This window comes from Nelumbo nucifera, chromosome 6 (assembly GCF_055504915.1).
Source record: "Nelumbo nucifera cultivar China Antique chromosome 6, China Antique-T2T, whole genome shotgun sequence".
Classification (NCBI taxonomy): domain Eukaryota; kingdom Viridiplantae; phylum Streptophyta; class Magnoliopsida; order Proteales; family Nelumbonaceae; genus Nelumbo; species Nelumbo nucifera.
Window position 1 is genome coordinate 62675651 of NC_142654.1, and position 22746 is coordinate 62698396.

The window sequence follows — 22746 nt, forward strand, 5'->3', positions numbered from 1 at the left end:
CTTCGGGCCTGGCCCATTGAAATTTTGCCAAAAACCAAGCCCGAGCCCAGCCCATGAACAGGTATACAAGTCATTAGTCATCACTTTTACATGTTCACGGGCCAGGCTTTAGGCCTGACTTAATACTGTCGGGCTTGGGCTTCGAGCCAGGCCCATTGAAATTGACAAAAGCCAAATCTAAGCCCCGCCCATGAACAGTATACAAGTCATCAGTCATCACTTTGCATTAGGAATTTTAAACACACCCGACCTAAAGTACAGGGGGAAGGAACGCCTGACCCCCTACAGTTCGCATAAACACATACTTTGCACATACACGCTAAGCAAAATGGGTGATTCATTTGTACCCATTTTGCTTTAGTGTGTATAAGAAAAAAAAACTTTTGTGAACTTTTGTGAAAAAATTTGGTGTTAACGTGTAACCATGTTTGTTCAAGCGCAGAATTATGCAATTAAATTGTACACATTGGCTACCTAAATGAGGAGGCAATACATAAAACTGAATCCAGAAATGAAAACATTAGGCAAAAAGCAGTAAGAAACCTGGTAGAGGAGAATGTTTCAAAAATTGGTTAGGGAGACTCCCATTGTTTACTTTGGTAAAGAACAAAAAAAGGGATAAGTAAAATAATATCCGCTTCAGTTTTTTATGTTGTAACCAGTAGATATGCAAGGCCCTTCAGATATTCAACTATTTCAGATCCTCCCAGCTTTGAACTCCCATAAACTCTATCAACAAAAGTAATGGGTACCTGTGCACATACACAAGCTCCAAGCTTTATATGTGAAGAAAAACAGACTTGAACCACTAAAAATAGTCAAAATAAAATTAAATTCATATACGATAAATGCAACATTAAAACACATGCAAAAACATCTAAACGATAGCCCAATTTTTAGGGATCAAAATAGAAAATAAAAAAAAAAAAAACTGCCTGTCTAGAACTTCCATATTTGATGCTGTTTCCGTAGCATTATACAAGTGCAACCTCTATAAATGGTGATATAGACGAGACGGGATCTGCTCCTCACTCGGGCGCCTCACATGCACATCCACCGTGCATTGGGAACATCTCCCGTGAATAATAACTTAAAAGTATGGGAGATATTCCCAATGCATGGTAGGATGTGCTTGTGAGGCGCATGTGAGGCCCCTTTTGTGAGGAACAGATCCGGTCTCCATATAGACCTCGTTAGGACATGTGGCTAGACAGAGAGGCAATGTAAAGTTAAATTTGGTTTATTCTGTAGAACAAGAAAACGTTTCTATCTAATTTAGACAAACTACATATAAGTAGGGCCAAAGGGCCATTACCCCTAATGTTGGTTTTGGCATCCAATACATGTATCAGTACGCAAATCTATATATGAAATGTAACCGCAGGCCTAATTGCAAGTAGAATGTAATAACTAGGGCTAGGCGAGGCTTTTTTTCAAGGCCTCAACTTCGTTAAAGTTTACCTAACCTTTTCATCATTCTACATGTCCAGGTTAAATCACTACATGGAATTTTGAATTACCACACTGAACTCTTCTCAATATATACCAGAAAAGTACTTATGAAGTTGCTGAACATTAGGCTAGCCAAAGCTCTACAGCTCTGATGAATCATTCATTGTCAATATTCAACCTGAAAGAGTCACATTAAAAAGATACTAAAAGCATACCTCTTCAATATGGTACCCTTTTCTGGAAGCACGGACAATCATTTCCATCTGAAAGACATATCCCTTGCTAACACAGGAGTTAATGACATCCTCAAGGACAGATCTTCGATAAAGCCTTCAAGACAACCGAGAAATGTTAGTTTTTCAATCCTAGGCCTTGAGCAGGACCTGCTTATACTGAAACTGATTTACCGGAAAGATCCAGTCAAATCTGACACGCCAGGCCATAGAAGTGTTTGGGCAAGTACATTGGCTCCTCTACTTGTCAATTTGCGCATAAGGGTCCACCCATGCACACCACCACCTCCAACATATCGAGTCCCAGTAACTATACTTGCACCAGTCTCTTTTTGCTTCCTAAGAAATGTGTATACAAAAACACAAGTCAAATATTTATTTTTCAACCAGGTGATAGAAACCTATACCGACTCCTGAACTTTTGTTCTCTACTACATGATAAAACATTCAAATAATAATGTTAACCTATTGAATTTGCATATAAACAGAAAAGGTAAGGGGAAAGCAACAAGCAAGGCCAAAAATTAATTCATGTGCCAGTATAGATATGAGAACTTAGTGAGGAAGGAGCTCCATGGAGGGAAGGACGGTTAATTGCAAGTACAGAATGGCTCAATTTGATTGAGACTCCAAAATCTATCTACTTGTCGTATATCTGCATGGAACAGAATCATGAAATTCCACAGGAATTTGTTGCTAAAATTAGCTTTTTGGTGGGCAATGGGGAAAGGGGAGATTTCAGGAAGATTAATAGCTTGGTGGATCTGTGTAATTTATGTCCAAGGTCCTATCATCTTTAGCTCCAAGGATACTGGCTAGCCATTGTTTTGAAAAGGAGAGTAGGGAAAGCATCGTGTGGTGTGGTACCAATGATTTAAAAAGCAATCACTTAATAAAGAACTGGAAAAATGTACCACATTGTCATGTTGCCTAGAAGAAGCAATAGCAGACCCATCTGAGGCAGATTATAATGGTGGAAGAAATGTTATGAATGGAACTTTTGGTGAGACCTTTCCATAATGTTCTCTTTAGAGGGCAAGTAGAACACCCAGAGGATGGAGGTGTGGATAAACACCAGATCTCCAAGAATGGGAAACTCTGCTTGTCAGTCTCTTTGGATAGTTTTTTTATTGTATAGGATGGTAATTAGGTGTGTACTCTATAGTCGGGAAGTAGAAAGTAAATTACAATTAACTATATTGATATAAAAAATATGGAGGTGCCTTTCCACTAGAACCCTTCACCAAAAGTGGAGACAAAAAAAAATGATGTTTGTTATAAATCATTTCAAAGCTCGCTGAAATCCAAATCTGGAATCCCTGATTTTCTCATAGAGATCCAGAGTAGATATAGAGCTACTTTTCCCACAATAGAGGAATCAAGATTATGCAAAGAACACCATAAAAATCTAGGAGAGTGATTGAACAATGATCAAGACAAAACAGAAAGGTATTTGCTTGACTTCATAGAGATGGCCCTTCCAAAATCTTTATTGACTTGAAGGCATATCCCTAGTAAGAGCACTTGGGGCTGTATCCAGTCTACTCCCAAGACTCCAAATAGCTGGGACCAACATTGGATAATGGCCTTTTTTATAGATGATATCTATAGCTCTACATCAATCATGGCAATTGAACTTATATCATTTGCATTGGTTAAGGGTGAATTGATTAGGCATATATCAAAGGAGGTTTGATGGTTTCTTTGATTGATTAAACCGGATAGAACAAAAATACAGGGGATAGAAACACATAAAAGCACTAGAAAGTAGAAAGTTCAAAACAATATTGAAACAAAAAATGGGTTACAATTTTAGAAAAGATAGGAATAGAAATACAGAAGTAGTCATATTATTCAAACAATTCTCTATGTACTCGTTTAATTATCTATTAACAAATTTATCAAAAAAATTATTTATTAACAAAGAGGGGTCAAACAGAATGTCACCTAGAAAATTAGAGACAAGCAATATCCTTCAAGAGTATTTCAAAAGCAAGACATACCATTAAAAATGACGAAGAATGGGACAGATGCAACATTGGGCATACTTCACAAAGTGGAATTTTGGACATCAAAGAAATAAAACATCTATAATATGACCTTCAGTGAAGATGGGGATGTTGAGATTGAAGGTTGATAAGATGGGGAGAGATGAAACCAGAAATGTAGTGGAGAAAGCCTAGTTGGAAGTCTCACCAATTAAACTTCCCCTGAGGCATCTGACAAACACTTAAACCACCCATATGTTATCTTAAAGGACTAAAAGTACCCTTCTCAGAGTTTCAAGCCATTATCTCTGATGGAATCAACTCAAATTCAATTATACCCCTGTCAGAAAAGCTCACTGTTCATCTTTCCTCCCCTTCTACATTTAGTCAATGATGGAGAATATAGAGAGAGAGAGAGAGAGAGAAAATGGAGTTTCACTGCAAAAATGGAGTTATGACACTTAGAGCTCAGTGGCTTGAGTTTGAAGCCTCTGTTCTGCTCTTGTTGTCCTTGGACCAGGTACAGTTGTTGACGCCATCAATGGTGTCAAAGGTGCAACTCAGCGATGGGCCCCCTGGGTTCCAATTGTTCCTTTGGGATATAAAACTGTAAAGCCTGCGTCATTCTTTCTAGGCTTTCAAAGCCTTTAAAGGGAGGCGGGGTTCTGGATTTTGGAAATTCTGGTTTGAGAGAGGTGTTAGCTTGTTGATTATGCAACTGAAAGGTGGCCTAGTCCTCCCCCCCCCCCCCCCATCATCTTTCTGTTACTGACCGGTAATGTTGAAAGAAACAGGGAAGATCAACAACATGACAGAAAAGGGGAAGTACCAACACTGATTACCGGTTGTTCAGGTGCCTCCTGTGGAGATATATTGTCATATTCCAGCATCAGGTGTAAGCTTGTTGAATATGCAACTGAAGGTTTGCTTGAAGGGTGGCCTGGCTCCCCTGCATTTCTGGTAATGACAGGTAATGTCAGAGGAAACAGGGAAGAAGGCCAACAACATGATGTAGAAAAGGAGAAGGTAACATTGATTCCCAATTGTTCAGGTGCCTCCTGTGGAGATATACTTGTCATATTCCAGCATCAGTGGAGCTCTTACACTACACCCTCCCCACCTCCTGGTAATCACTTTGCCACACTCTTTACTCCCATCACTTTCGGACTTTCCTCTCACTCAGAAACTCTATTGCCTGAGGTTGCACTCGAGGACAAACACCAAGTAAATTTCACAGTTGGAAAATCAATAGAAAGAAAATTAAAAAACTGTTGTTTTGTTTCACTGAACGTTCTGGCATTTCAGAAATTGAGACTTTGTAAGTTGTTTCCTTTTCTTTTTATCCCACTTTTTCTGCAACAAAAAATAAAAAAGTTATTGACTGACTTTTCCTTGTTCCTTTCCCCTTTCATGATTTTTTTTCTTATCTTTTGTTTGCTTTGCTGTGGAAATTCATTCATTTCAATCTCCGAAATGGATTTTTGTTACATTTCTGTATTTGCTAATTGGTGTTCTAAGATCAGTTTCCCTGCTTCTTTATGTTCCACTTTAGATCCTATGCAGCTATTTTTTCTTTCTTATCTTTAATTTTATCTTCCTGATCAGGTTTCTGTTCATTGTTACATCGGTACTTCATTTAACAATGGCTGTATAGATTAAATTTTCATCTCTACAAAATCAAAAGTTTTTTCCTCAATCGGTCCTTTCTTTTCATTTTAATTTCATTTATTTGTTTTTGTGTGATTTTCTTAGGAACTGTTATCTTTAGTATGCTGTTCATTGGTGTTTCAGAGACGTTGATGAAGTAAAAGGTCTAATTCAAATTAATATTGCTACATTAGGTGAACTGGGTTTGTGCAAAAGTTTTCCAGGTAAAGTTCTTTTTTTTTTTTTTTTTTTTTGAAAAAAGTTAAGGTAACTTCTATTGATGAAGAAACAGCATACAAATTACAAAGGGCCTTTCCTAAGGCCCAAAACCAAGAGTACAAAGAAAGTTAGATCTCCCCAGCCAGCAGCTGGGCTCCTAAAGTCCTTGGTTGAATTCCTTTCGCAGCAGCATTCCAGGATATTAGCTTCCCAAATGTATAGGAAATAGTTGATCCATTCACTATGTTTGTTTTGGAATATTTTGTTATTCCTTTCGGCCCAAATAGTACTTAATACCGCAGCTGGGATGAAAGATCAAACACTCTTTGTGATCTTGGACTGTCCCTAAAGCTCCCAACACCACAAAAGATCACACACAGTTGCTAGCATTGCCCAGTGGAGCTGCCAAAGAGACAAGAAATGGCTCCAGATTGCATAAGACAGAGCAGTGCAGAAAAAGGTGGTTATTCTCCTCTTCCACTTGATTGCAGAGCACACAACACAGGTTCTAGAGCTGGATTCCTCTACTCACCTGATTGTTTTTGCTGAGACATTTGTTTTTGGTGAGAAATTTATCTTTGACTAACCAAATAACAAGCATGTTATATCACATGAAAACAGAAGATGATGGACGACTAACAGAAGGGTACTATGTGTCCAGTGACATCACACGATAAGGGATGTTAGAGTCCTTCAGGAAATAGAGTGGAGGTTCAAATATTTGTAAGATACCTCAGGGGTGGTTTTTAAGTTTTTTTCCTTTTTTAATAAAAACATGGCTTTCAGCAAAGTCATATTACACATTAAGCTAGGTAGGTGATAATGATGATGGAACATATTTCACAGAAATTTCAGGGAATTTTCTTAAATAATTAAGGAAAGCATTCTTAATTTCTGGAACTTCATTAGTTTTTGTTTCATTCTCCACCAGCACCTCTCTCTCTCTCTCTCTCTCTCTCTCTCTCTCTCTCTCTCTTCTTTTCAATTTATCCCTTGTTTTACTTGTATGCATTCTCCATTTCCCCATTTGTGCATTTTTTCTTTCATTTTTAATTATTGCATTTCTGGAACTTCATTAGTTGTTGTTTATTGGTTTGCTTTTCAATCTGTTGATGGATTCATTGGTCTATCTTCTTTTTCGTTGCAGTCCCCTTTTTTGAGGAAAGCAATGTCATCAGTTCTAGTTTTTGTTTTATTTTATGTTTAGCCATCAAAGGGCAAAACCAGAATTACAAAATAAAATAACAAGCATGTTATATCACATCACAACAGAAGATGATGGATGACTAACAGGAGGGTACTATGTGTCCAGTGAAATCACGCGATAAGGGATGCTAGAGTCCTTCAGGAAATAGAGTGGAGGTTCAAATATTTGTAAGATACCTCAGGGGTGGTTTTTAAGTTCTTTTCCCCTTTTTAATAAAAATATGGCCTCCAGCAAAGTCATATTACACATTAAACTAGGTAGGTGATAATGATGATGGAACATATTTCACAGAAATTTCAGGGAATTTTCTTAAATAATTAAGGAAAGCATTCTTAATTTTTGGAACTTCATTAGTTTTTGTTTCATTCTCCACCAGCACCTCTCCAATGATTGCTCTCTCTCTCTCTCTCTCTCTCTCTCTCTCTCTCTATTCTTTTCAATTTATCCCTTGTTTTACTTGTATACATTCTCCATTTCCCCATTTGTGCATTTTTTCTTTCATTTTTAATTGATGCATTTCTGGAACTTCATTAGTTGTTTTTTATTGGTTTGCTTTTCAATCTGTTGATGGATTCATTGGTCCATCTTCTTTTTCGTTGCAGTCCCCTTTTTTGAGGAAAGCAATGTCATCAGTTCTAGTTTTTGTTTTATTTTATGTTTAGCCATCAAAGGGCAAAACCAGAATTACAAAATAAAATAACAAGCATGTTATATCACATCAAAACAGAAGATGATGGATGACTAACAGGAGGGTACTATTTGTCCAGTGACATCACGCGATAAGGGATGTTAGAGTCCTTCAGGAAATAGAGTGGAGGTTCAAACATTTGTAAGATACCTCAGGGGTGGTTTTTAAGTTTTTTTTCCCTTTTTAATAAAAGCATGGCCTTCAGCAAAGTCATATTACACATTAAGCTAGGTAGGTGAAAATGATGATGGAACATATTTCACAGAAATTTCAGGGAATTTTCTTAAATAATTAAGGAAAGCATTCTTAATTTCTGGAACTTCATTAGTTTTTGTTTCATTCTCCACCAGCACCTCTCTCTCTCTCTCTCTCTCTCTCTATTCTTTTCAATTTATCCCTTGTTTTACTTGTATACATTCTCCACTTCCCCATTTGTACATTTTTTCTTTCATTTTTAATTGATGCATTTCTGGAACTTCATTAGTTGTTGTTTATTGGTTTGTTTTTCAATCTGTTGATGGACTCATTGGTCTATCTTCTTTTTCGTTGCAGTCCCCTTTTTTGAGGAAAGCAATGCCATCAGTTCTAGCTTTTGTTTTATTTTATGTTTAACCATCAAAGGGCAAAACCAGAATTACAAAATAAAATAACAAGCATGTTATATCACATGAAAACAGAAGATGATGGATGACTAACAGAAGGGTACTATGTGTCCAGTGACATCACGCAATAAGGGATGTTAAAGTCCTTCAGGAAATAGAGTGGAGGTTCAAATATTTGTAAGATACCTCATTTAAGTTTTTTTCCCCTTTTTAATAAAAACATGGCCTTCAGCAAAGTCATATTACACATTAAGCTAGGTAGCTGATAATGATGATGGAACATATTTCATAGAAATTTCAGGGAATTTTCTTAAATAATTAAGGAAAGTGTTGAGTTGGGCCTAGTTGTTTTTTATTCTTATTTTAAGCTATTTAGTTAGGAAGTTGTTGGGCTTTAGGCCCATTAGTTTATGTTTTTAAGTTGTGACTGTTCAGCTATTAGTAGCCGCCCTACTAAGGGCACCCTTGTAATATCTCATCCTTTAAGTTAAGTATAAATATAATGAGGGGTTGGCGGCTAGGGTTAATTCAAGAATCATGGTTGACTTCCTACTCTTTTCTCCCTCTCTTTTCTTCTCTACTACTGAAATCTTTATCTTCCTCCCCTTTTCCTTTCATAAGAAATTCAACTAAATCTACAATCAGTGATTTCTACTTGGTATCAGAGCAAGCTGAAGGTTCCTTGAGTTGTTTCCTCGTGCAGCCCTAGATCGGCCAACTGCATGGTGATTTAAGAGGCTGATCGAAGTTCTCAGGTAAGCCCAGTTTTTGGATTTTTTGGTGGATTTGTGTGCCCTGTAGCTGGTCTAGGGTTTCTCATCAAAATCAGGAAAAACTGGAGAAAGGGGAAGAGTCTTGTTTCTGTTGGACTCTTCAATTTTGACCTAGGAAGTAGGAAGTGGCGCCCTAATTTTTTAGGGTTCCTTGGAGTTTTCTATAAGGGGCGGTTCAAGTCCTGCCTGATTTGGAGGCTTGTAGAGAGAGCGGCTGCCTCTTCTCTCTCTTCTCCCGTCCCACAAAAAAGGAATCTTTTGTGGGAAGACAATCTAGGACACCAGAAAGGTGTTGTTGGTTCCAGAAGTGTTTCGTTTGATCTTGTTACATATTTTAGTTATTTTCTTTACATTTTTTGAGAAGCATTGAGGGTCACGAAGTTGAAAATAAGCCCGGGAGTGAAATAGGACCAGTGGGAGGACGTGTTGGAGACCTTTTCGGGACTGGGACCATTACTATAGTTAGGTTGGATGGTGCAAATTACTTAGAATGGTCACAATCTGCTAAAATGGCCATTGGTGCTCGTGGGAAATTAGGGTATATCACTGGGGTGAGGAAGTGAAACCCGAAACTAGCAACTCCCGGTGGGTATAGGAGAATTATATGGTGATGACTTGGTTGTGTAATTCCATGTTGCCCCATATGGGATGGGGATGCAGAAACCTATTCACAGAGGGAGAATGTTGCTAGGGCTTATCAGTTGAGAAATCATATTATTTCTACAAAGCAGGGAGATAAAACCTGTTGCAGCCTATTTTTCAGCCCTTAAAACCCTGTGGCAAGAGATTGACCATTTAGAGACATTTGCTTGGTAAACCACTAAGGATGCAGCTACCTATCAGAAACATCTAGATAAAGTATAGGGTGTTTGAATTTCTTGTTGTCCTTAATCCTGAGTATGATATTGCAAGACAGCATCTTCTTTCCAGGGACAGTGTTACCCTCTCCCAGGCATATACTTTGTGTTAGGGGAGGAGAGATGTGATAATGAAAAATCCTGTTTCTGATCAGTCTACCATAGTGAATACTGTGAAACCTAAACAAAGTGGAGATCGGGGTGGCAGTGAAATCAAGAAGGAAGATAAAAGAGATTTGATCTGTGACTACTGTAAGAAGCCTAAACACACAAGAGATACTTGCTGGAAGCTTCACCCACGTCTTGTGCCGGCTAGACTGAAAAATAAGAAGGGAAATGCACACATGGCAGTTACTGGTGCCATTTCGGCCCCACCTACTACAGCTGCTCTGGAGTCTGTTGCAATTGCTGCAGTAAGGGCCGAACTTGAGAGGTATGGGCAACTTTTGAACCAGCGGGATACAACCAGTTCCAGTTCAGTAGCAAGCGGACAACAAGGTACAGGTGGCACTAGTGGAGTCCACTCTACTACCTTTGCTCACACAGGTACTTCACACATCACTGCAAATTATGTTTCTACTTTAGGTAACCTCCTTGGATTATAGATTCTGGAGACTCAGAGCACATGACCCATAGCTCTACTATTTTTTCTTCTTACCAGCTCTGTTCTAGCAGAGATAGGGTCTCCACAGCTTATGGATCCCATGTTCCTATTGCTGGGAAGGGATCTATCAAGATTAGTGATTTTATTTCTCTACCCTCGGTCCTTCATGTTCCTAGATTGAGCACTAATTTGTTATTTGTTAGTAGTTTGATTAAGAACCTGCTGCTCAGTAATTTTTTCTCCTGGTCATTGTATTTTGCAAATCTGGATTCAAAGAGGACGATTGGGAGTGGTCGTCAAGTGAATGGGATCTACCTCCTGGATGTTCTTCCTCCTCATCAGAGTCATTATGTCAGCAGGGATAGTGAGTTAGGGTCTATTAGTTTGTCATGTTTGGAGTGTGAAGGTTGTCAACTTGGAAAGCATTGTAGACATTCATTTAAACCTAGTAATAAAAGGTGTTCTTCTTCCTTTGATGTTATTCATTCAGATGTGTGGGGACCTTACCATGTTCCTTCTATGGGAGGCTATCGATATTTTCTCTTATTTGTAGATGATTTCTCACGATACTCTTGGATTTACCTGATGAGATCCCGCGATGAAGTACCATCCTTGGTGAGGCAATTTCATCATATGGTGCTAACACAGTTTGGAACAAGAATAAAGGTGTTTAGATCAGATAATGCCAGGGAATATTTTGAAAAACACCTTGCTTCATATCTGTTAGAATATGGTGTTGTCCATCCGAGCAGTTGTCCCTACATTCCACAGTAGAATGGTGTTGCAGAAAGAAAGAATAGACACATTGTTGAGATTGCAAGAAGCATGATGAGCACATCTACAGTTCCAGTTCGGTTTTGAGGTGATGCAGTTCTCACAGCAGTATATCTGATTAACAGGATGCCCTCTCGTATACTTGGATTCAACACCCCATTCAGTCTCCTTTTTCCTAAGGGGGAGATGTTTCATATTCCTCTCAGGGTGTTTGGGTGTGTCTGCTTTGCACATGTCCTTGGTCCTCACTGCTCAAAGCTTGATCCCAAGGCAAAGAAGTGTGTCTTCCTTGGATATGCAGAAAATCAAAAAGGGTACTACTGCTATGATCCAGTCTCTAGGAGCCGGTATGTTACCATGGATGTCACTTTTTTTTAATCCACATACTTCTTTTCAAAGAATCCTTCTCAGGGGGAGTGTTTTGGGGAAGTGAGTCAGCAGTCTATTCCTCTCCCAGTTCCAGTTCCAGTCCCAGTGTCTACTCCTGTGCTTGACCATCCTGTGTCACCTACCTTACCACCTCCTTTGCGTCCTGCTTCTCAGCATTACTTACGACAGAGACTTTACAAGGAAGTTGATTCCGTTGCAGCAGAACTCACATCACTTTCTGTCGATTCCTTGGAGACTCTAGATTCAGCTGACATGCATTCAGGTATTCCTCTTGGTCTCGCTACTGTTTCAATTCCCATTGATTCTACTAACCCTGTTACAGATAACCTTGATCTTCCTATTGCTCTCAGAAAAGGGAAGAGAAAGTGTACTGCACATTGTATTTCACAGTACTTATCCTACAGTGGACCTTCTCCTTCCTACCGTGTTTTTCTTTCCTCCCTTGACTCAGTGTCTATACCCAAGGGTGTTAGTGAGGCTCTCTCCAAACATGAGTGGAAGACAGCTATGCAGGAAGAGATGGCAACTTTGATTAAGAATCAGACATGGGACATTGTGGATCTACCAGAAGGCAAGGAGACAGTTGGATGCAGATGGGTTTACACGGTAAAATATAAGGCAGATGGAAGTATAGAAAGGTACAAGGCAAGACTTGTTGCAAAAGGGTACACACAGACCTATGGTGTTGATTACTTTGAGACCTTTACACCGGTTGCAAAGATGACCTCTGTTCGGATACTTCTTTCTCTTGCTGCCTCATACTCTTGGCCCTTGTTTCAACTTGATGTGAATAATGCTTTCATAAATGGGAATCTTCAAGAGGAAGTGTATATGAATCTTCCTGCTAGCTTTTACAGTGATACTGAAAAGGGAAAGGTATGTAGGCTTAAGAAGTCACTTTATGGCTTGAAACAATCTCCCAGAGCATGGTTTGACAAATTCATAAAGGTTTTGATTGCTTTTGGATACACTCAGACTCAATCCGATCATACCTTGTTTGTGAAGCGAAGGGGATCTTTGGTGTCAGTCCTAATTGTTTATGTGGATGATATTGTTGTCATGGGGAATGACCTAAGTGAGATTGATTGTCTAAAAAAGGAATCTACATAAAGAATTTGAAATTAAGGATCTTGGAGAACTGAGATACTTCCTAGGCATTGAAGTTGCAAGATCAAAACATGGAATTTTTATTTCTCAAAGAAAGTATGTCTTGGATCTTCTTCAAGAGACAAGGAAGCTTGGAACGAAGGCAATCAGTACCCCTATTGATCAAAACCATAGAATCAATGCATCAGAAGGCGAACCAGTAAAGGACATTGGAAGATATCAAAGACTTGTGGGTCGGTTGCTATACTTGTGTATGACAAGACCAAACATTTCCCATGCAGTAAGTGTGGTAAGTCAATACATGCATGCTCCACGAGTCCAACATTGGAAGGTAGTTGACAAGATTCTTGCTTATCTGAAGGGACACCCGGGCAGAGACATATTGTTTACTGATCATGGACAGTTGAAACTAGAGGCTTATACAGGTGCAGATTGGGCAGGATGCCTTGATGACAGGAGATCAACTTCAAGAGTGTACACCCTTGTTGGGGGTAACCTTGTCTCTTGGAAGAGTAAGAAACAAACAGTGGTGGCAAGATCAAGTGTTGAAGCTGAATACAGGGCCATGGCACATGGAGTTTCAAAACTTCTCTGGATTCATTCCCTATTAGATAAAATTGGTGTACATGTAGAAGAACCTATGATGTTATACTGTGATAACCAGGCAGCAATTAACATTGCCCATAAGGTGTTGCAAAGAACAAGTTGGAGCATGATCTACGCAAGTTGGGAATGTGTTACATTTACTCCCAACTTGAGGGGGAGTGTTGAGTTGGGCCTAATTGTTTTTTATTTTTATTTTAAGCTATTTAGTTAGGAAGTTGTTGGGCTTTAGGCCCATTAGTTTATGTTTTTAAGTTGTGACTGTTCAGCTACATTAGTAGCCGCCCTACTAAGGGCATCCTTGTAATATCTCATCCTTTAAGTTAAGTATAAATATAATGAGGGGTTGGCGGCTAGGGTTAATTCAAGAATCCTGGTTGACTTCCTACTATTTTCTCCCTCTCTTTTCTTCTCTACTACCAAAATCTTTATCTTCCTCCCCTTTTCCTTTCACAAGAAATTCAACTAAATCTACAATCAGTGATTTCTACTGAAAGCATTCTTAACTACTCAATCTTCAATTGGAAAATAAGCAAGAAGATTGATTTTTTTTATTCCTTTACCTGATGAAGCTTGGCAAGTACTTTGGCTGTCACACAAAAAATTGAACTACATTAAGAAAAGAAAGAAGAAATAGGAAAAAGGAGAAAAAAACATCAAGCAAAAAACAAATTTAAGTGGAAGCCTGTAGCATCTGCATAATAGAAAATGATATCTGCCAACTGCACTAGGCAGCATCAGGTGCATGTATGGAAGGGATGCCATCTTTCAGGTAAGGGTAAATTTCTTAAACTACCCTTGTGGTTTAGCTAATTGACTAAGTATACCCCTACTGTTTGACTATTGTCTAACACTACCCTTACTATTTCGAAAAAATTGTCATTGCCGTTAAAAGATTGATGGAAGGACTGAAATGTCCATTTTGCCCTTATGCCAAATTGGAAGCTCCTTCGGTTCTTCTTCATCTTCCTCAGTATGGTCATCGCCGCCCAATCCTTCACCAACATCTCCTCTCTTATCTCTTCCCTCCTCTCCCTCAAAATCTCTATCCCATCACCGTCAGGCTAGTCAATTCTTTCTTTTCCTCAGCCTCCTAAGGTTCGAGTTCTTCTGTTCTGATGAACAGGGGAGCTGGTGTTTTGACTTCTAAAAAGAACGTCGGTTCACATCCAGAGAGAATGGCTTCTCAGTAAAGAAAGGAAAGGTACAAAAAAAACCTTGTAAAAGGGTCCCTCTGTTAGTGTTTTTTTGATTCACAGAGAGAACTTAAAAGGGTCTATCCGTTAATCTAGGTTCTTAACATTGTACCTTGATTCTGGTCTCTATTGTTTCTGTAGAGAACACTGATGTGGACCCCACTGCTGTGGACCCCACTGTGTTCGTATGACAGCATATTTTTTGTTAATTTATTTTTGTTAGTTATTTCAGTTTGTTATTACAGCTTGTTATTTCAGCTTTATTATTAGTTTATTTGCCATGTAAGCAATAAGGGCAATTCAACCCTTTTACAATTAGTCAACATATATAAATATTAAGAGTGCCATGTCAGCAGATCAACTGATCAACCCTCTCTCTCTTTTCAAAATCTCTTTGTGTGATTCTTCTCTTTTCTCCCTCTCTTCTTCTTCTCTTCTGAAATTTCTTCTTTCTTTTCTTTTGAATTCAAGACTGATTGTAGTCTTGATCGACTACTGTTTCTTCCAGGAAGAGAGATTTCGTGGTTGAGAATAAGACCTCTGAAGTTCCAATAGAATGATTCTGATTCCGTTGTTGCTGATCATTTCGTAACCTTTGCTTTATGAGAAAGTTCTGTATTTGCCAGGATCGTCTTTTAACTGACTTCAATCCCAGGAACCAATCCACCTGAATATCTGGGTTACTTTTTGTATTGAAAGCCAAAATGAAGCTAAATAGTTAGCATATCACCAAAGCTGATTCTAGATGACTTTGGACTGCGAAACTGAGGTTCGTAGGTTTCTGGGTTGATTTGTTTTCTTTTTCTCCTTTGATATTTTGAACCTATCCTACAACTCGAGTGGAGGAGGTCTTTGGTTTTCAACATTAGAGCTCGATTAGAGTCCACCCATCTTGTGTTCTATTTAACCAGTTTAGATTTTTCAGGAGTTAGACAGTATTTATAAGGTTTTTTTTTGTACCTAGACTAGAGCTATCGAATTTGGCCCTGAAACTGTTATCCTTTTCTTTCTTCTAAAGAGCTCAAGAAGCTAGATTAACGGATGGACCCTTTTAAGGTATCCATCACCGAAATAGCAAAAATAAACTAAAATAAAAACCAGTGAAAAACAGTAACAACAGAACATGATAGTTCGATTTGCTGTGTTTTTTCTGCAATACCTCAACCGTGTGTACGAGATTTTGAAAGGAAGACAACAGCTCGGTTTGCAACAGAACACAACAGTTCGGCTTGCCACTGTTGAAAGGAAGACAACGGTGAATATGAAGATGGACGGAGGGTAAAATTGGGTTTTGCAAAAATTTATATGTCAGGTGTGTACGAGTTTTAACGGAATATTAACGGATGCTGACGGTAAGGGTAGAGTTAGTGAGTTGTCAGAAAATGTAGGGGTAGCGTTAGACAATAATCAACCAGTAGGGGTATACTTAGTCAATTAACTAAACCATAAGGTAGTTTAAGAAATTTACCCTTCAGATAATGCCTACTCAAGAGATCTATGAAAAAACTAATTTGTTTAACTGATCCTAAGAATATGAAAAAAATAACAGATTAGATGGTAGGGATAATCTTATCTGGTCAAAGTTTGACCTAGAAATTATACTCTAGGTCTCATCCCCAGAATGTGGGACACATACTACTGTACAGTTGACAGATCATCCATATGGTCAAATGGCCAACACCTTAAATTTCCCAATAGAACAAAGTCTATATTTCCAGAAAACAGAATCCACAAATCAACCCAATAAAAAATCAATTGAACTCACATGGTGGGATAGATCAGCATCCATGATTACAACAAATTCCCCAGATGCATGCTTCAGTCCATGAGAATATGCAGTTCCTGAAATTAAATACAGATAAATTATTTCTTCCCAACTACGTAATGCTTTGTGCAGAAAAGAATAGGTACATACCTAAGCCAAGCTTCTTTGGTCTAGCTCTTAATAGCTGCATTATCAAAGAATAAGATTAAGGGGTGGTTATTACAAGTGACTAAAGAAAAATTCATTGAAAGGACAGGGAAGAAAATGTCAAACATAGATTCGACTTCTCTCCTGGAAGTTCTTACAATGCGATCTTCTCCATATACTTCCTGTAACTGTCTTACAACTTCTTGAGTCCCATCAGGACTTCCATCATCCACAACAATTATTTCAAAATCCTCATCCCTAAACCAAGCAGAAAAGGGTTGTCAAAGTTACAGTGATGAAACACATTCTGGATCTTACAGAAGATAATAACAGTACCTTTACATAGAATATCTTTATACATAACAGAGGCATGTTGTCTGACTACCTAAGAGATCATAGACCACAATTCAGCCTGTTCAAATAACAGTATTTTCCTGGGCCTTGAGATATACTTTTTGAAGCATCTAAAGAAGCACATTGGCATAAAGAATTTATGTGGGTGGGATGCACCACACATGTAATAGACTCTGTTATGACAACGTTAAACAATAATCCCAGTTTAATTAAACTAACAACTAAGCACCATCAAAAAGTCAGAGATTGGGAGTTATACAATTATTAGAGAACCATTGTGACTAATTAACTTCAGTTGTTCATTCTTAGAATTTCTGTTTAGAATCCCTTACAGGAGTACCTCATGGAAAATCTATAAACTTGAAGGGATTCTCCACAATTTTTGTTTGGATATTTTTTTTATATTTTTGAAAGGTAGAAGTATAAATTTATTGATCAAAAAAGGGGAACAACCCATAGATTCAATATCAGATCCTTCGAGGGAAAAGGACCACTGTGAACCATGCACATCATTTACAATCAAGAAGAAGTGCTAGAGCAATCGCATAAACCAATGATTGCAAAAACACTGAAATGAAAAAACCCTGAACTCCTTTCTGATGCTGGCCTATTTGATTAAGATGCTCTCTGATCTGCTGATCACTGATTCCAGTTGAGAAGATGAACCTTTAAAGATCTAATTATTTCTTTCACCCAACAAAACCCAGCAGATTACTAGGGGTGTGGAGCACCACAAGTATTTGTTTGGAAAATTTATTAGAAGGATTATTTAGGCAGTTTAGACATTTAAAAAGACCTTGCTAAAATCTCAATACATGTTTTCTTCATTCTGAAGATAAAAACCACAACCACCAATTTTGCAGCTTCCGCTCCTGAAGGAAAACTTGCTACAGCCTCTGTTAAGCATTTCTGTACCTCAATTACCAATCACCATTTAAATGTGGCAAGTGCTTTTTACCCTAAAGGAAGCAACATAAGTGCTACCCAGGAGCAAATCCCAAACAAAGAACTTAACTTACTACTTTGCCTAAGGTCTTTCAAGGCTCCAAGCCATTGAATCATTGTGGTTAAGATGTTTGAAACTTTTAGGCCCCTATAAAATATTGCAGAAAACCACATATGAATCTCAGCCTCATAGGAACCAGGCTAGTCATTTTGAAGACTTTCTCCAGACCAACCTAGAAGGCAAGCACTAAACATAAAGTCTAAATCTCTTTCAGAATGTTTGAATATATTCTTCAATTTCCCTTTCGAAATTAAGCCAAGGAAGAGAGACACTACAATTCATATTTCAAGCTATTAGTAGGTCAGAAGACCCATCAATACTAACCAATATGACAACCCAGATTCCTGGTTTCTCAGGAGAAAATACAAATGTTTTTAACTACCCATTGTAATACAGGCTATCTACCTAATTATTTGGTCCATTAGCATTATAAATACCTTCACAGAGGGAATTAAGTGCATTCACTTTATTTATTAATGAAAACTCCAAACCTTAAATACATGAAGCACAATAGAGCTGAGGACCAGATATAAATTCCAAAGGTTAGAGAAGAATTGACAGTCAACATGTTAAATGACCAAAATATAATGTCGTGTATCCAAAACCAAAACTTTTAAGAGTAACTACCCCAAAACAAAGTTACTAGTACAAAACATGTGAATTTAAAGGTGGAGACGATAAAAGCCAGGCCAACGTAGCTTCTTGAGGAAGGATAAGGATGTTGTCAGGAAAGAGATAAGTTAGGCATGGCATAATAAAACAAGACCACTAAGGTAGAAGCTTCAAGGTTTATTCTGCAATAAATCAGGAAAGAAATCCATGAACAGGACAAATCTTATTTGTGTTCTGAAATATAAATTTGAAGTTCATCTTGCAGTTTTTCCCATAGGCATTTTCATCTGGGGATGCTTCCTTAACTTACATGAATTCTTTGTTTGTATATTTTTGAGAACCCCATCATGTTCAAAGCTTTGTCCCAAGCCTGGCTGACAGCAGAAATCCCACTCTGTTCTCCCATACCACATAGGATCATAATGCATGTGCCAATACATCCTTTCTCACTACCTTGATTTAACTTGTTTGACATAATGTTTTTGGTAAGGGTTTCATATAATTTTGATTAACTAAAAAAGTGGTGTAGCTATCGCTATATCGTAAACAAACTTACATTGATAAATCATCATCACCTATTTTTCCTGAGAAGTGAGAGTCAAAAGAATTTGTTTTAATGGGAAAAATAAGGTGTAGAAGATTATGGACATTGGACAAAAAATAATAGATCATCTTGAACTGTACAATCAAATCAGTAATGCACAAAGAGAAGTGAGAGTCAATATAAAAAAGTGGTGCCGCTATCATTATATTGTAAAAAACTTACATTGATAAATCATCATCGTGAGAGTCAAAAGAATTTGTTTTAATAGGAAAAATAAGGTGTAGAAGATTATGGACATTGGTAAAAAAATAATAGATCATCTTGAGCAGTTGAACTGTACAATCAAATCAGTAATGCACAAAGAGAAGTCAATATATCCCCTTGGCCTTCATCTTTCTGGTTATTCATTTCAAAGCAGTAGCACAAAACCCAAAACTTGTCTAATCTCACTACCTTTAGGCACTTTTGGAATATCGCCATGAGATGGTACACCTGAAACCAACTAGAAAAGGCCATGATATCTGCCCTTACCACCACCTTCATCATTGTTAATTATGATTATCTCCTACACTAACTAGTATGTAAGGAAAAATGATAACCTGTCGATTTATTGAGATGTGAAGGAAAAAAGTACTTTGCTATATCACACACTCCCCAATATTACGGCATATTTTGATTTTGTGGATCTTCTACATACTACTTAGGAATTTTAACAGAAAATACGAATCCTACAATCTTAGGTTGAACCCTAATTTGATTCGAATCCCACTCCCCTTACTAATTCCCGATCCAATTCAACCACGAGAACAGCAAATTTTCTCTTCTCTATATAAATTCGATGCCACATAATCATGGTCAATACTGGAAAATCTAATTTTGGGTCTTATATAAGTTTTAGTTGTGATACAATTTAACGTTCTTTTTCTTCTATAGCTCAAACTCAATATCATTGCTTATACTGGGTTCAAGTTATTGCTCATAGAATCGTTCTTTCAAAGTTGAACCGACAACAGTTCTATATTAATGCTATAGCAAGGACCTTACAAACAAAGAAGAAGAAGAAGAAGAAGAAGAAGAAGAAGAGTACGAGAATATGAATTAGTGAAGAAAAGACGGGTTTTCTGAATTCCGGTTCAGCCATCCATGGTGGAAAACTGGAAAAATCAAGAAATAGAAAGGAAAGAGAGAGGGGTTTTCACTTTTCAGGGACCTGAGATGCTTGAAGATGAGATAGACGAGGAGGGCAATGTTGAGACGCTCGTTGTATGTAGGAACGATGATGCTGTATTTGTTGCTCCTTCGCTGCTCCATTTTTACTCTCTCTCTCTCTCTCTCGCTTTCCCCCTTTGTTTTACTTTTTTCTAATAAAACCAACACGGATTCCCGTTTCCCGACCCCGATTCTCCCTTGACTTCCCTGAGAAGAAGAACACGATTCTTCCAGGAGATCTTGCATTCTGCACAGCCTTTTTCCAGCGTGAAAGTTGACGTAATTTCCAAGTAACATCCAATGATAATTTGACACGTATAGCTTCCGGAATTGCAAAACCGCCATTCGACTCACAGAAATTCGATGCCCCGAGCCCCTCCATTCTCTCTTTTATGACCATCGATGCAAACGGATCGTACCGGATTCGAATCTAATTCGACACTGTTATTCTCTTAAGAACCAATCCGAAAATCTGATCGAATCTCATAAGTATAAGTATGGATTCGAATTTAAAGATGAAAAAGTTGGATTTTGGGATATGATCTAATTTAATTTAAATTTTATAAAAAAGTAGTCAATTATTAAAAGAAAAATAAAAAATAATAATTAAAAAAAAAAAGAAAAAACAAAAATTACAAGTATATTTTCAATTATTTCATCATATATATACATGTTTTTATAAAAAATAATTAATATAACAAATTTATAAAAATGCAATATAAATAATATATATAGTGTGTGTTTTGTTCCATGGGCATTTTGTGATAGGCATTTATTAAAACGTCGCCATGTCATCGCCAAATCAGCATTCAGCCCATCATGGTGATCCGTACACATAGATACTCACAAAAGCTGGCCTTAATTTATGTGTGTGCCTACCGTTGGGTTTGAAGATTCCCCCAACCGTTGGGTTTGAAGCTTCCCCCAACAATTAGGCGTTTATTCACTGTTTTGCTGATGTGGCGCCTAATGGTACCTACTTGTCATATACAGTTGACATTATTACTTTTCTCGATTTTGAAGATAAATCAAGTACAAATGTTTAGTTGATAAACAGAAGCTCTACCAAACACATGCATAAATTACAGATATGTGGTTGGGCCTAAAGTATCAAGTCTGGTCCATGTCAAAAAGGATCACCCCAATATCATTTGTAATATTGTGATGTGTAAAATGACGTGCTAGGTGCTAGTATGATAAAAGGGAAGGAAATGAAGCGGGTGATACCGTACATGACCATCATCATTGTAGGAGCTTGAAAGGTGTGGGTCGGGTCTGAGATCCATGACTTTCTCGCCTTTACAACTGCCATCAATAGGGGTGGATTCAAGCCGAGCTGAGCCGAATAATTGGCTATTCGAGCTTGGCTCGCTGGAATTGTGTTAGGCTTGAACTCGATATGAGCTAGAGACTTGAGCTCAAGCTTGGCTCAATTCAAAGCTCGCAAGTTCAAGCTTGGCTTGGCTCGAGCTAGACCGCAAACCATGTTTTTTACTAAAAAATAAAAATTATATATATAATTATTTTTTTATTTTACATACAAAAATTAAGAATTATAAAAATTATTTACTAGTATACATAAAAAATAAAAATATTATATATAAATAAAATTATTTATTATATATATGTATATGTATATGTATATGTATATGTATGTATGTGTATAATAAAAAATTATTTATTTATTACACTAGGGTCGATTAAGCTTGCGAGCCTCACGAGCTAAGCTTCATTAGGCTCAAGTTCGGCTCAATTAGCAAATGAGCCTATATATCAGGCTCGAGCTCAACTCGAAGCTCGATTTAAACCGAGCCAAGCTGAACTCAAATAATTCATGAGAAGCTCGACTCGTGGCCACCCCTATCCATCAACATAGGCTACACAACTTCTATTTCATCATTATCTTCTAAACCCACCTACTAACAGCGCAACCACTTATTCAGTCCCATGGGATCAACCTCTCTACCAAAATAAGGGATGTAGTCGTCATGCATCAAATGCTTGTACGATAAAATGACAAAGAAGTCTAGTTTGAAAACTCAAAGAATAACCAACATTACCAACCACCAAACTTCTCTTCCTCCATCCCCTTTCTTCTAAGTAGGAATGGCAACAGGGCGGGGATTATATTCCTTATCCCCGACCCCAACCCCCAAATCACCCCCATCCCCGTCCCCGATCCCCGACGAGAAAAGGAATCCCCCCTCCATCCCTGTCCTCAAAGGGTTTTACTATCGATTAATTGAGTGTTTTATTGTTTAAGTGTTTTACTTCTTTTTAAGTTTTAATCTTTTAAAAAACGAATAATGATTATTATAATATATAATATATATATATATAATTATATAGATTAATCGGGGATGGGTCGGGGCGGGGATTACATTTCCCGTCCCCATCCCCGTCCCCGATCAGGGATTCAGGGGTAGCCCCATCCCCGACCCCAACCCCACCAAGGTACCCCCCATCCCCGATCCCATCGAGTCGGGGAGCCTAGGTACCCATCGGGGACGGAGAAAATTGCCACCCCTATTTCTAAGATTCTAAATTTGATAACCACCAATTCCAACTTAATGCCCTACAACTTGCATCTCTTCTATAAATTATATATCCGTTTGTAACCTTAAGAGCTATCTTGTCTTCACTTGGATTTATAGCCAATTTCAAACATCTTCTTCATACATTTTATGCCAAGTATGATACTTTTTTATGGTAATAGAGAATGATCCACTCCCGTTACATGGAATCTCAGGAAGCGACGTAACATGCTAA

At 37.9% G+C, this 22746-nt stretch overlaps 1 protein-coding gene across 1 annotated transcript; it reads right to left on the minus strand.

Moving 5' to 3' along the window:
• Positions 1–447: 447 nt before the first annotated feature.
• On the minus strand, positions 448–20301 carry DPMS1 (Nucleotide-diphospho-sugar transferases superfamily protein). The gene is made up of 8 exons (XM_010268633.3): positions 19979–20301; positions 16411–16510; positions 16256–16289; positions 16106–16182; positions 13708–13733; positions 1860–2024; positions 1668–1782; positions 448–752 (listed from the first exon to the last, which is right to left on the minus strand). Exons 1-8 carry the CDS (start codon positions 20272–20274, stop codon positions 648–650), a joined length of 918 nt encoding a protein of 305 aa, XP_010266935.1. The 5' UTR covers positions 20275–20301; the 3' UTR covers positions 448–647.
• Positions 20302–22746: the final 2445 nt, after the last annotated feature.